General features: G+C 44.0%; 1 protein-coding gene across 1 annotated transcript; it reads right to left on the reverse strand.

Moving 5' to 3' along the window:
- Window positions 1–3,167: 3,167 nt before the first annotated feature.
- LOC118222367 (T-cell surface glycoprotein CD3 zeta chain-like) lies at window positions 3,168–14,606 on the reverse strand. Its single transcript, XM_035407908.1, has 8 exons — window positions 14,033–14,606; window positions 6,310–6,416; window positions 6,101–6,142; window positions 5,874–5,948; window positions 5,723–5,755; window positions 5,063–5,116; window positions 4,681–4,713; window positions 3,168–4,259 (listed from the first exon to the last, which is right to left on the reverse strand). The coding sequence occupies exons 1-8, from the start codon at window positions 14,088–14,090 to the stop codon at window positions 4,191–4,193; spliced, it is 471 nt and encodes a 156-aa protein (XP_035263799.1). The 5' UTR covers window positions 14,091–14,606; the 3' UTR covers window positions 3,168–4,190.
- Window positions 14,607–15,467: the final 861 nt, after the last annotated feature.

Below are 15,467 nucleotides of genomic sequence, written 5' to 3' on the forward strand. Positions count from 1 at the left end.
AACTGGTCTGAACTCAGCACGAGACGCTCTTGTCCCCGTAACTGTCCGTGTGAACCCCCGTTTGAGGGGATCCCCAAAATATCCTGCTCTGAGGGGCTACACCCGCTTGTGGCCGGGGGTACCTGTTATCTAGCCCTTACTTTCATAAAATACCTCAGCTGCAGTTTCTTGGCAACTGTCCTCTTTAAGCAAAACTAAACTGCATTGTCTTTTGTTCTATCAGCTGTTCTTCACTTGATTACTTTTTATTTTTAATTTATAGGAAAGTGCTACTGTTAAAAATACTACTAATACTGCAGTGCTGCTGCTCTTTGGGGTGACGGGTTCTGGTTCACAATGATCCTGCTTTGCCAAAGTGGGAGATGTGCACTGCCCCCTAGAGGGGAGGGGCGGGCAGGGCAGGGTGGGGCAGGGCACTGCTCTGTATGTGGTGAGATTGTCTCGCTCGACTCCCTGAAAGTTTCTCACACACTTATCTGGGGATGAGATTGGGATTTTACAGCATGTGAACCAAACAAATATCATCATTATTCACGACGTGATCCATTAGTGAATGTAGTGCCTATTTACTTTTTGCGAAAACAGTGCTGTACAAAGTTATGTACAGCTGTACAGTGGGTGTGGCCTGTGGGAGGAGCCTGTGGGTGGGAGGGGCCTGTGGGTGTGGTCTGTGGGTGGGAGGGGCCTGTGGTGCTCGAGGGAGGGCGGCTGCCTCATTATTATTAACTCCCAGACCACGATGTTCCTGCTTTTAGTCTTTCGGTTTCACTTTATTTATTGTGCATGAGTCACTTTCTAAATAAGTGCTTAACAATCATCGGAGTCGTTTTGCGTAATGATTTCTGCCTGCTGGATAGTGTGTGTCACAGCTGGGCCCTGGAGTTTCCTCCCATATCTGTGTGATCCCTGCATGCTGCGGTAACACACCGACTGTGTTTACGCTCGTGTGCGTAACTCTGCATATCGGATAACGTGATCTGTGCACTCCAGCGTGACTCTGCTGGCAGTTGTGAGTGTGTAAAGATGATGCTTTAGATTTGAGCTTTTAGGGGAGCCCCTGCTGGTTTTGGGGTTGGATCTCCGTTGTCTTGCGAGTCAGAACCCAGTAAGTAATGGTGCCTTTTAAATGACTCCCAAAAAAAAACATTTAGAAAGAAAAGAAAATGTACTCTCGGAAGGGAAAGACAGAGGAAGATGGTTTGCCTGCATGAATCTAAAAACTGCAGAAGTTGGGAAATGTTCATAGGCTGCTCAGACAATCTGGTTTGCGAAATTGATTAAGCAGCCTCTTATCTGGGCTGTTTTTCAACCATTCTGATGGTTGGGATGCCCAAACGGGAAGTAACATTCATTTATTTGGCAGACGCTCAGTAACTCTGAGAAGTGGGCATGGCCATGAGCAGAGCATAGGGGCATTAAGGCTGCTGATTGGCTCATAAATAAGTCCGTTGTGTTCTCTGTCTGATAGGTGGAGGTGTGGCTGTGGGCTGGGTCTCAGGTTTGAAGGGGAATAAAGTTGCATTAATCCTCTTAGAGAAAAAAATTCTGCCCTTAGGAGCAGCCCACAGGTGTTTAGTTTACCTGTGAGCTTTGGAACACACACATACACACACACAGCTTATACTCAGTCAGTCAGTCTTTCTCTCTCTCTCTCGGTCTCTCTGTCTCACACACACACACAGCCTATACCCAGTCTCTCTCTCTCTCACACACACAGCCTATACTCCGTCTGTCTTTCTCTCTCTCTCTCTCTCTCTCACACATACACACACACACACTCTTCTTTCTCTTCGTTCCCTGCTGTGGACTGTTTGACTATGCATCATATTTTTCAGCCCTGTACCAGCACTGTTACTCTTCATCTGTGAATGGGTCTCTTCATGTGTCATGTGTAGTGTGTGTGTTTTTTAATCTACGTGGGCCTTGTAGGTTCTAACAGCTTGATCCCAAAGCAGTAATCTGAATAACTAATGCTGATACCAAAGACTGCGCTCTAACCTGTACCTGGTCACCTGTGCACCACGTGACCAATCACAGCACTCTAACCTGGCCACCAGTGCACTGAGTGACCAATCACAGTGCTCTAACCTGGCCACATGCGCACCAAGTAACCAATCCCAGCACTGCTGGGAGTCCTAATCACAGTAATTCCAAAGTTTAGATGTTTATTTTCTTATATTTCTTGAATAGTTGAGGGAAACGTTTTGTTTTGTCCTTTTAAACTTCTAGTTTGGTGTATTTCTCTGTTCTGTAACAGCATGACTTAACATACAGAACTGTCTTACTCTTGATAGGTGGAAAAATAACAGTATTTTTGTATGTTTTGGGTATAATCCTTTCACTGACGATGTATCACAGTTTTAAACGCTGTACATATGACTTATGTTTTTGTTTTGGGGTAGATTAAGGGAGTTATCACTGTTGTCATGGTGATGCTGTATGGGGGGAGGGTACCAGCCCATACAGTTTCACTGTTGGCATCCTCTGTTGCTATGGAGACGCATTATCTACAATCTCCCACTATAGAGAGACTACGGTATGGTAGCTTAGATCTGAGAGACTGTCCACATGTCTGTGAATCGGTGTATGTAGTGGATTTCTGTAGAGGCACTTGTCTGCTGTATTTTTTCTTCTGTTGTACAAAAAGAATGTTTTGCTGTTACTGTACAGGACTTTTGTTGTATACATCATTAAACCACATTTTTCAAGTGTTTAACATTTAATGTGAAGTGCGTTTTTGTTCTGAAGTCGGAGTGATGTTTTTCTCTCACTGTGATGCATTTCTGCCATACAAAGTCTTACAGCTACTTACAGCTGCCCCACCATGAGTTAAACAGTTCTGCCCCACCGTGAGGTAAATGGGTAAATAGTTCAGCCCCGACACATCAACAGTTGTTAGAGCCACTGCACTTTCCGAACATCCTTTACATCCGAAGGCATCCGATATTTAACATCCGAAAATAGTTTTAAATGATGTTTATTTAAATGATACACTCGTTTTCCACATTTATCACACAGATGGGTGTTTTGTGTTGACATAAAATGTTTAAAATCTATGCAATAATTATGGATGTTGGACTGTGTGATCGTCTCTGGCTAAGAGTGATGAGTATAGGCAAAGCGGAGGAGTATTTTAATCAACATGAAGAAATAATCTTCAGGAAATTTACTTAAAGCCATGAAACGTAAATTTTTTATTTTATTTCACAGGAATTCAACAAAATGCAAACCTACAAGTCTTACATCGGATAGCGAGAGATAATGCGAGAGTTTAAATATGTGATTTTCCTACTCGGATGAGAAATTATGTACACGATTATGGACAGTATATAATCACAAGGAAGTATAGGGAAAGTTATTTAACACAGAAAGTGAAATTCATCTGAAACCATTGAAACGCATAAAACTCGAATCGTTTGTGTAATGTGCAGTACTTCATATGACCTGCAGGGTCACTGTGGCCATTTGATGGCAGATTCCACACGTTACCATAGTAACGGTGCCTACTCTTCTTTGTGGATTTGTGCTTAATGACCTCAGTGGCTCACATGAATGGTGACAGGAATAAAAGATGCTGCTGAAATCTTTTTTAGGATAACAGGGTCATGTGGAGGGAGGGAGGGAGGGAGGGAGAGAAAGAAGGAGGGAGACAGGGAAGGGTGGGAGGCGGGAGAAAGAGAGGGAGGGAGAGAGAGAGAGAGGGAGAGATAATATATGTACACGTGTGCTTGGGGTTGGGGGGGTGGTTATGTGTGTTGGGGTGCATAATTATCCTTGTACATTGTCTTAGTTGCGCTCTACTTCCTACTTTGTATCATGATTCTATGATAGAATGAATACGATAACAAAAATTTGATCACAGTAAAGAAACAATTATGACAAATATATGAGTGAAATGGGTAACACTGGACATTAATTTCAGTGTATATTTTTATGTATTTAAATGTGTATTTATGAATAGCATATCGATTTGGGAAGCGTTTTGTATATATTCATGAATAGTAATGAAGCAACACTTAATAATTATGCAAAGGATCCGTGATCATTCACGCGAAAATATCTCAGCACGTTCCAGCGTTAAAAATAAACTGTTCAATCTTGTCACTGATTGGTTGAATTTCCCTGCGCGGGTCAAGGCTGCCCACCTCCCATTGGTTGACTGTGGAAAGGTCAGAGGTCAGGTGTTTTTCTTAGCGGTGGTGTGTCAAGTTCTGCATGTGCAGAGAGTCGTAGGTGTCCTTGGTAGCGGTGCTCAAATCCTGGGGGTGGGGGGGGGGAGAATGGTAAGGGGGGGGGGGGGAATATGGCTGCTCAGCGAAGCATAAGGATGGTGCTGACTGACAGAATGATTTGAATGCTACAAAAACCCGTAAGATTCGAATCTCCCTGCCTGGTTTTCTTTTGTGTGAAATGTAAGAAAAAGAGTTCATTTAAAAGATGCTGGATGATCACTTTAGTCTGCTTATTAAACTATGTCAATAATCCAGTTATGGGAAAGTAACTCCTGTAACAACAATGCATGCATACCAAATTACCGAAATCAAAATGATGACAAGTAACTAAAGTATGTTTCACACAAGTTATTAAGCTTCTGCCACGAAGGGCTAGCGCTGCTTAGCTTAGCCAGCGCGCTGCCTGGCCGTGCTGTAGGGAAAGCAGGCAGTGCGCACGCTGTCTCACCTGGTACACCTGTTCAGTTTTGTTTCTGCGTCGCTGTGGAGAAGAAGAAGCATGTCCATTAGGAAAGAGATCGCCAGGCCCACTGCACACTCCTGCCCAATCTAACGTCTCTAGCCTGGTCCTGTTCCGTAGGACAGTGATACTCACACATTTTGTGAGGTATGCAAAGGGGAGTTATGTCAAATCTATGAGCCTTATGTGTCCAGTGGAACGGCATTTACACGCACGTTTAAGAGCTTGTGCTCTTCAAAATGTTGTTTATAGAATTACAGACTGTAATGCTGCAAAGTGCTCATACCACGTTTACGTTCTGGAGTTATGTTAAGACCCGCCCCCCAGAAGTGACGGGCTCCTCCTGGTGCCGGAGTCTGAGGACCCTTACCTCTGGCTTCATGTGGATCTGATTGTAGGTCTCCATATTGGGTTTCTGCAGCGGCTGTGGATTCAATCAGTCACACATTAATCTCAAAGCAACCTCCTGTCCTGCAGTTTAGCAGCCGTCCACTGGAGGGAGCCAAAGCTAGAGTACACACTGGCTGCGTTCTCTTCTACAGCCTGCTGACTGCTGCCAGATCCACAGTAACAAAAGGCTTCCAAATAGATCAAATATTTCAGCAAATATGCCAAATAAATTATATGTTTTAAATCCCCAGCAAATATTTGGAAATAATTAAACTGTAGTAATTTGAAATGTAAATATATATTGCTATTTTTTTAAACAGCTGTGCTAAAACCGAGTTTATAGTTGTCCAATGCACAGCATTACGACCACTTCATTAAAAAAAAGTGTATATATATATATACACATGTATATATATATTACATATTTGGACTTTTTTTTTTATTGGATTACAGTTTTCAAACAGTTGCATTTGATTAAGTATATTTACTATATTCATCTCAGGGACCGCTCTCTAACTACAGCTGTGCTGGGGGGAGTTGCGGTGACACTTGTGTTCTGTTGTTTGTCTTTCACACTGTCTGCGGTTGCCAGGGAAACGTGTACAGACAGTAGGAGGGAGTGCAGAATGTCATCCCTTACCGTGTACACATCATCGGAAGCTTGCCTGCGGTTCTGTAGGAAGGAGGTCAACAGAGAAGACCCGTGAATAACCTGGCATGTTTCTGCTTTTCGTTTTTTTTTTCATTTATTCAGGACTGTAAAATGTCCTATCCCACAATGCATCACTCACGGTCCGTGCGGCTCCCATCTCCAGATCGTTCCGAGGCCTCAGAGGCTCATATGACTCGCCGTGGGGTTTCAGGTCCTAGGAGAACACACACACACACACACACACACACACCCTGAGTACACCTTGTGACAATCTGGTGGAGGTACACTGTGGCAGCCTCCAACAAAACCACTGCTGAGCTGCAGTGGCAGCAGAGAACCAGCAGGGGCACTGTTGAGATCACTCACCGAATACAGGCTGTCTTGGAGGCTGGCTTTGGGTTTGCAGAACTACACAGCCGAAAGAAGAGAGGCACAGAAAAAGCACATTAACTCATGCAACCTTTACTGTGGCACATGACTAACGAGAGGATTAAATAAAAACATTAAATAAAAACATGGCTGACGTGTAAGAGCTACTGTTTCTGCTGTCAGGGCTATATGGCAGCCAGACTCACCTTCTCTCGAAGAAGCAGAGCTGTGATGGCCACACAGTACACTAGGAGGACCACGTCCAGGGCATAACAGAATTTAGGGTCATTAATACCCCCCCAGTTTTCAGCATCTAAGAACACAGGAGAGAGAGAGACCATACCAGAGTCACACACACACACAGAGACCGTACCAGAGTCACACACATACAGAGAGACCGTACCAGAGTCACACACACACACAGAGACCGTACCAGAGTCACACACATACAGAGAGACCATACCAGGGTCACACACATACACAGAGACCGTACCAGAGTCACACACACACAGAGAGACCGTACCAGAGTCACACATGCTGACACAGGAGAGAGACAGACTGTAACATAAAGGACATACAGACACATTTATAGACTGCTGTAAAGTCACAGATTTTCTGGTGTGGACACGCTGTCTAAACCGCTTCCTCCTGTGGTCAGGGTGACAAGGGGGCAGGAACCTATCTCAGCATACAGTGGGCAAGAGGCAAGAGCGCACCCTGGACAGCTCACCAATCCACTGCAGGGCACACACACCATTCACTCACACACTCATGCCTGCAGCCAACTTAGACGCTCCGCTAAGCCTAACCTGCTGGTCTTTCGACCGTGGGAGGAAGTACTTGCTGTGAGGCGGCAGCGTTACCCACCTCACCCCCCCACCGCACCCCCCTGTCCCCCCAGCCCCCCCCCCGCCATCCGCTTGTCACACAGCAAACTCACGTGACTTCCAAAAAAACAAGGGGGCTTGCAGCTGGTTACACAATCAGTGGAATGTACAGATAATGACACTGATATGAAGCTGAAAGCAACGATTAAAGTAAGATTAAGTGCTAAAAAGATACAACATGAAATACCAACATAAAAACAGAACATGTGTAAAAGATTTGAAACTTGAGGGACTATTTTCCACTGACCTCAGTTAACACACAGTTTTATGGCTCTATGAAGTGAAATCTCAGGCTTCTTTTGTGCTTAACCTTGCAGAGACAAAACCCTGACTATTCTGCTATGCTTTAAAATAGCATTCTTGGGAATCCTTAGAAATCCGTCTCTCACATTATAAATCAGCATTTAAAAAAACAAACAACAAAAAAAAAAAAACCTATTTTTCTTACTTTTGATATTTGGTATGGGATCAATCAGTTTCGACAGAACACATTACAATCACAATTAGGACCCAGAACCAAGGCTCAAGTTTTATCAAGGCTATGTTCTAAACGTTAAATCTCTCTATTAATAGCACTAAGAAATTCAAGAAAAGTTGCCATTTCGCTCAAGTCAAGTAGACCCACGATGAAACCCAGTCAGACCCCTCACTGCAGTGCACCACCATATAAATGCAGCGGTCTGTGCCAATCTTCAACCGCAGAATGAGTTCTAGGTAAATGGCCTCCTAATCGGAGAATATGAGTGCATGTGACGTTGAGCAATTTGAATTAGTCTTTCTCAGCAGATTCCACCCTCAGTTTTTTTTCTCTGAGCTCACGATAGCTAGCGGTAAATGTGGGCAATGAGTAATACATACGCCTAGTGGAACATGCTTTAACAAAATAAAATAATGTTTGAACAAAATGAAATGATACCACAGCATGACAAAGTAAGGGGAGGCAGTTACTATAGTTTAGGCAGGAACCTCACTGCTCTGTGTGAAAAGGAATTGCATAAAACTCTGATGTTATTGTAACGAGACAGAAGCTTCGCGCAAAACTTAGTGTGAACAGAAGCCTGTATGCAAGGAAGCCATAATTATGCTATGATGTGAAGGAAAGCACGAAGGGGCAAATGGAAATGGTTTTTTTATTTTTTGGATTTTGTTTTTAAAAAAATGAATTTTGGTAAATAAAAGTGCAAGCTGTTGGAAAGATGTCAAGTATACAACACGCAGAGACCAGCATGCTTTGCTCAGGGATTGACTGGAGTGCAGAAAACTCTTTGTTACAGAAGAGAAAAATGAAAATAACATAAAATGGCTGCCGCATACGATACGGAAGATCCAAGCTGGCCACATTAAAACTGAGACATCACACCAGATTCCGCTAAACTTGCAGAATGATACGCCGAGCTCTTTAGGAAAAAAACAAAAAACAAAAAACACAAAAACAAATCTCATTTTGAAACCGATTTCTTCAAAACTGCACACATTCCGAACACATTCTGAGACAACTGGCGTCACACAGTAAGATTTCCAGTGTTCAGTGGAAAAATGCGACCAAAACACTGACGGTCAGACGATTACGCCCAGTTATTGCCCACAGTCAGTGTCAACATGAAACACCCTTCAAACCCAAGCCTGATATAGCAGGCTAGTGCTACGCTAATCCGCTCCAAAGCTCACGTGCAGCCGTTCTGCGCCGTGCTAAGCTAACCGTGATAGCATCTCGCTCCACCAAAGCAGGGCCTACGGTGTTAATGCTCACACTCAACAGTAACGTGCTCTTCCCTAATGCACAGAACCTTATTGGACCATACTTTCCTTTTTGTCAGGCAGTCAAACCGACGCGGAGAGAGTGAGACAGAAAGATAGATAGAAAGAGAAAAATTGAGAGAACCAGATATAAAATAAAACAGGCATCAAGTCAATGGGACCTCGTGACAATAGTGACAAGACTGATGGTGCCAGTGATAAGGAACACGTTCTGTTTTAAGAACAGTTATTGTTTTGGTCTAAAGTGACAGGAGTAATATTTTCCTTTGATGTTTCCGCAGCATATGAGAAACGAAAAGGCCGCTTCGATGCGGTGGCCTCAGCCTGCTGAGAGGAGAGCAGAGAGGAGAGCACGACTCTGTCACACACACACACACACACACACACACTCTCATACACACACACACTCACTCACACACACTCTCATACACACACACACTCACACACACACACTCACTCACTCACACTCTCATACACACACACACACGCTCACTCACACACTCTCATACACACACACACACACTCTCATACACACACTCACACACTCTCATACACACATACACACTCACACACACGTACACACACACTCACACACTCTCATACACTTACACACTCTCATACACACACACACGCTCACTCACACACTCTCATACACACACACACGCTCACTCACACACTCTCATACACACACACACACACTCTCATACACACACTCACACACTCACACACACACTCTCATACACTTACACACACTCACACACACACACACACTCACACACTCACATACACTTACACACTCTCATACACACACACACACACTCTCATACACACACACTCACACACACACACACACTCACACACTCATTCACACACACACACACACACGCATACTCATACACACACACTCTCATACACACACACACACACACTCATACACACACACACACACACTCATACACACACACACACTCACTCTCATACTCTTACACACACACACACACACTCACTCTCATACACTTACACACACACACACACACACACTCACTCTCATACACTTACACACACACACACACACTCACTCACACACTCACACACATACACTTTCCACTCTGCCTCCAAAACACACGCTTACATAGGCATGAAACAAACATGAAACACAAAACACTTTGGTTTTCGGTAACAGGCGAACGCAAACAAGACAAAAGCAAGCTTTAAAGAGAAGCTCAGGCAGTGAACAAGATGCGCTACACCAACCAAATCAATGTAGCTGCACTAAAAATCCAATTTGCAAATAAAGTCAAAACACTGAATATGTCCGATGTGCACTCCAGGCTGACTGAGAGAGACGACTGCAACACAAAACATGCACAAGGAGATATGGAAATATAATTAATATATTTAATAATTATATTAAATATAATTATTAAATTATATTTAATCGTATGTTTAAACAGTTTTATTTATCAAATTCATTGGTTTTTTGTTGTTGTAAATTTTACAAGTTGCTAACCGAAAGAAGCAGTCATATAAAACAGAAATTATTCCCTGAAGATAATAATGTTTTCTTTCCAAACTGTCAGTAAATCTGCAGACATTTCGGTGGAGTTATAGTGCCTATTTTTACCGTACAGTATTCCTGAAATAGATCCTTCTTCATACCACCTAAAAAACTTCACTATTTCAAAATCTGCCAATTTATCACCAAGGAGATCATTTCTCAATATGCTGACATTTGTTCTGTCTTCATGTCTTAAATGTGTGTAATTTCACTATAGTAGTCAATAAAGCATTGAAAATAAATTCTGTAAATGTCGTAAAAGAGATTTGTTTTTATTAATTTTGTGTTCCTTGTGCCATTTTACAAAGATGTTACACTGACAGCAAATATTGAGATGTAGCTAAAATGTGCTTTTTTAAACATATTGAAATAATTCCATCCAGGGCAGTGACATATTTTTATTTCCACAATCACCAGACAAGCGAAACAGCTGTTTCATAGGTTACTTAGTTGATGCGCCTGTCTTAACGACTACTTGCATTTTTATGTATTTTTATTTTTCCATAGATTGCGTTGTTGCCGTTCTCGTTGTTAGTGTTAATCAGTTTAACCATCAGGGTCCAAGTTGAACTATGCGGTTGTTCCCTGTACTTGGACCGGTACTTCTCTCTAGGGGTTTCGTCATACTTGTTCCTGGTTATGGTTATACACTTCGTTGTACGTCGCTCTGGATAAGAGCGTCTGCCAAATGCCTGTAATGTAATGTAATGTAATGTAATGAAACAACCTGGGATGATTCACACACAATAACGCCCCATTTACCCCACAAAGAAAGTCTGAGATTATTGTAGGATAGCTGCTATATAAGTAACGTTAATGTGTGCACACAAAGCACGGGGCCTGGGTGGACAGGGGCATGCTGTGCTTCAGTTTAAGGAGACACTTGGGCCCTTGATTAGAGCCAGCAGCCCCAGGCAAAGCCAACGCTATATACGCTATATCTGGTCTATATACGCTATATCCGCACCACACAGCCCAGAGCAGAGCGCTATACGGCCCCATCGCATGGAACTGGGGTCCGAGCTGTTTTTACACCAAAAATGAGACATTCGCCTTTCAGCCTTAAAGCTTGGGAGCCTTCATCAGAGAGTTGACTACCTGCGTTTACACACATCGAGTTTTATTTTGCTCAGTAGAGTATGTTCTGTGACCTAGACCGTGTAAACGAGCAACTGTATCCAAAGCTTGCTCTCATACACTCATGCACTACATACATATACTCATATACATATGCTCATACATACACTCATACATACATACACTCATACACATACACTCATACATACATACACTCATACATACATATACTCATATACATACACTCATACATACATATACTCATATACATACATATACTCATATTCATATGCTCATACATACATATACTCATATACATACACTCATACATACATATACTCATACAGTACTCCTTCAGTACTCACACACTACTCACATTGGAAAAAACTGCTTTGGTGTTGAATAACAGGTGCAGAAAACTCTGCACACCTGACCTGTGCGATTTACCTGTTCCCATTACCACACCTGACCTGTGTGATTTACCTGTTCCATTAGCACACCTGACCTGTGTGATTTACCTGTTCCATTAGCACACCTGACCTGTGCGATTTACCCGTTCCATTAGCTACCTGCTGATGCCTGGTTATATCCCATCCCTCTGGCAAAAATAAACACAACCCATTAAACCTAGAATTACACCAGCACGAAAACCAGAATTATAGGGCAAGACAGACCAGCATTCATATGGAAAAACATAAACAAAATTTCATACATATAGGCCAGGATATGACTGATCCAATGTATTCTATGTTAACCACACCTATTTTTAATAATGAAAAAATTAAAACAATAATTTAATTTCTAAGGGGAGAATGGATGCACACTGAAGAGAACCGATGTTGTATGGTTGTGGTGATCAGTGTATGGCTAGGAATGGTTTGCTAAACATAGTTGAAACATTTCAAAATTTGGAAATTGTTAGCATTGGATATTGTGGCCCGGATTCAATCAACACTGTCCATAGTTTAGCTGAAGTATTACAACCCCTGGAAAATTATCAAAATGAAGAATATGAATTCTCCAAGACAAAGTTAAGGAACATTCTCATTGTATTAAAGCCCTTGTGCGTGTTACTGAGAGAGACTGTTCTAACTAAAATAACAGAAAATTATTTGCACCAGATTTTCAGAGTTGTAAAAGGTTAAACACACTGAAAATATAAACAGAATTCATACAGTATTTAAACAACTGTCTAACAATTTTCATATTATATACTGTTACAACTGAACCGCTGAGCGAATAATACAAACACACCATAAGCGCGAACGTCCACAAACACTTCTAGATTTCAAAAAGAGAGCGGGCAGGGAGGCGCTGAGGGAATCTGTTTGTTTCTCTGCGCTCTATGGGACGAGAAAAACCTAACCCACATTTTTAGGAATTTAGAATTCATCATCTTTAAGGACACCCTCTACCATCCAGCCAAATTCTTAAATATTTATAAGATTCTACAGTTTCAATTTGCGTACCCAGACTTGTACAAATGCAGACATTAGAAGTATTTCCCAATATTATTATTTATCAAAAATAAAACACGTTTTGTTTTATCAGAGTTTCAGTCAAGCTCGTGATTAATGAGAGCGGACTGTAAATGAGTAACATCCTGGTTAAGCAAGAAGCCAGCGCCATACAAGACTGAATCATCTGCATAAAAATTGACATTACAATGCGTTACTGAGTACGTTATTTACATAAGGGTTTGAACAGAAGTGGACTAAGAACAGACCCTTGTGGGACCTCATTTCTAGAGAGCTTTATTTAATATCATCTGCAACAAGAGTTCTCCCCAAGAAGTATGCATAAAACCATGCAGAGCAAGTTCACCCAGCGGAGGATAGCTTATGCAGTAAAGTACACACGTGCCCTCAGCTCACTCCACAGGCCTTTGTCAGCATCTGTGGCCTCACCACCACACCCAAAACCAGCTGCCAAACAAACCCCCCTTTAACAGGACAGCCCTGCCACTACCGGCCACCAAACCAACCCCCCCCCCACCACCTTTGACGGGACAACCCTGTTGAGACAAGCCACCAAACAAACCCCCCCACCCCCTCCCCCTTCAGCAGTACAGCCCTTCCGCTACCAGCCACCAAACAAACCCCCCCACCCCCTCCCCCTTTAACAGGATAGCCCTGCCACTACCAGCCACCAAACAAACCTGCCCCACCACCTTCGACAGGACAACCCTGTTGAGACCAGCCACCAAACAAACCCCCCCCCACCACCTTTGACAGGAGAGCCCTGTTGAGACCAGCCACCAAACAAACCCCCCCCCCCCCCCTCAACAGGAGAGCCCTGGGGTTCACAGTGCCCTACGATGGGGGCTCGCTCGGATGCGCTGTTTCTATTGTCTTTCTTTCCGTCTCTCTCGCTCTCTCTCTCTTCATGCGGAAGCTCAGCATAAAGAAAATGGCTCCCGGTCCGGAGGATGTCCTGTTTCAGTACACGCATGGAGCACTCACCCGCATCAGACACACGGGTAAAGCTCCACGCCGCTCAAACTCCTCGGCAACCCTTTCTCTCACTTCGATTTCCAGAAGATACAGAAACGGGGGTTCGGCAGACTATTCGGGATCGCTGCGTGTTGGCTCGGGCGGGGGTGGGGGTCGGGTGGGTAGCTTTGGAAGCAGAAGGTAGTTCAGGTCTTACCTGTAGATGAGATCAAAGAAGCCAGGAACACTGCTACACCTGCACTCCGAAAATCCATCTCTGTCCCTTTTCAGTTGTCCCTGGTTCTTTCTCTCGCTGGTCCTCTCTTGCTTGTTCTCCCTCTCACTCTTTCTCTCTCTCTCTCTCTCTCTCTCTCTCTCTTCACGATGGTTGGGTTCCTACGGCAGTTGCTCAGAGCGAGTGACAGCTCTGACTCGAGCTCTCAGCTCCACGCTCACAACGGGCTCACAGGAAGTGGCTTCACCTGCTGACAGGAAGCGGTATGGCTCTACAGCTCCACCTGCTAACAGCTCTGCGCAGTTCGGGTATCACGCCGACTCTGCCCCACATTCTGAACCAGAATATCACCTGGGGTGGGGGCAGGGAGGAGCGGGTGGGGGCACCAGCATGAGGAGCCCATGAACCACGACCCAGGTGGTCTAGTGCTGGTGAGTCACGTGACCTCATCAACTGTGCCTGGCAACTGTTCTGAGATCAGTGTGGAGAAGATGAAAGGACCAGGGCTGGGGTGTCACTGGGATTCCCTCTTAAGACATAAACATTCACAGACCAGGCCCTCCCTGTCCAGTCCCTACAGATAGCACTGCTGAGCGGCTAGACTTCAGCACAAACCCAGAACTCAGTAATATCAGTCGCAATATAAACTGTGTAATCAGACAACAACCGACAACTGGTAAATGGACTGCATTTATATAGCGCTTTTATCCAAAGCGCTTTACAATTGATGCCTCTCATTCGCCAGAGCAGTTAGGGGTTAGGTGTCTTGCTCAAGGACACTTCAACACGCCCAGGGCGGGGTTTGAACCAGCAACCCTCCGACTGCCAGACAATCGGTCTTACCTCCTGAGCTATGTCGCCCTCAACCGCCAACATACCGACAACAACAGCTCTGGAAAGAGTCATAAGAACCGCAGTGTGTGAATGTGTGTGTGCGTGCATGCGTGTGTGTGTGTGTGAATGTGTGTGTGCATGTGTGTGTGTGCGTGCGTGTGAGTGTGTATGTGTGTGTGCATGTGTGTGTGTGTGTGTGTGTGTGTGTGTATGCGTGTGTGCATGTGTGTGTGCGTGCATGTGTGCGTGTGCGTGCGAGTGTGTATGTGTGTGTGCATGTGTGTGTGTGCGTGCGTGCATGTGTGTGTGTGCATGTGTGTGTGTGCGTGCAAGTGTGTATGTGTGTGTGCATGTGTGTGTGTGTATGCGTGTGAGTGTGTGTGTGTGCATGTGTGTGTATGTGCGTGTGTGTGTGTGTGCGCGTGTGTGTATGTGTGTGCGCACGTGTGTATATGTGTGTGTGTGTGTGTATGTGTGTGTGAGATGGAGTAGGAGATAAATAGGCGGCAACAGCTGCCTGAGGAAATCAGACCACAACAGCGCTGAGACGGTCGTCTTCTCCCTGCAGCAGAAACTGAAAGCT

The sequence above is a fragment of the Anguilla anguilla genome, chromosome 3 (assembly GCF_013347855.1).
Source record: "Anguilla anguilla isolate fAngAng1 chromosome 3, fAngAng1.pri, whole genome shotgun sequence".
In the NCBI taxonomy this organism is placed as follows: domain Eukaryota; kingdom Metazoa; phylum Chordata; class Actinopteri; order Anguilliformes; family Anguillidae; genus Anguilla; species Anguilla anguilla.

Excerpts from the sequence above, each read along its gene's own strand:
- LOC118222367 (XM_035407908.1), bottom strand. The coding sequence starts at position 14,090 with ATGGATTTTCGGAGTGCAGGTGTAGCAGTGTTCCTGGCTTCTTTGATC. Across the intron at positions 6,417-14,032 it reads TTCTTTGATCTCATCTACAG|ATGCTGAAAACTGGGGGGGT; the intron begins GTAAGACCTGAA and ends CTGTGTTCTTAG. Across the intron at positions 5,117-5,722 it reads CTTCCGATGATGTGTACACG|CCGCTGCAGAAACCCAATAT; the intron begins GTAAGGGATGAC and ends TTGAATCCACAG.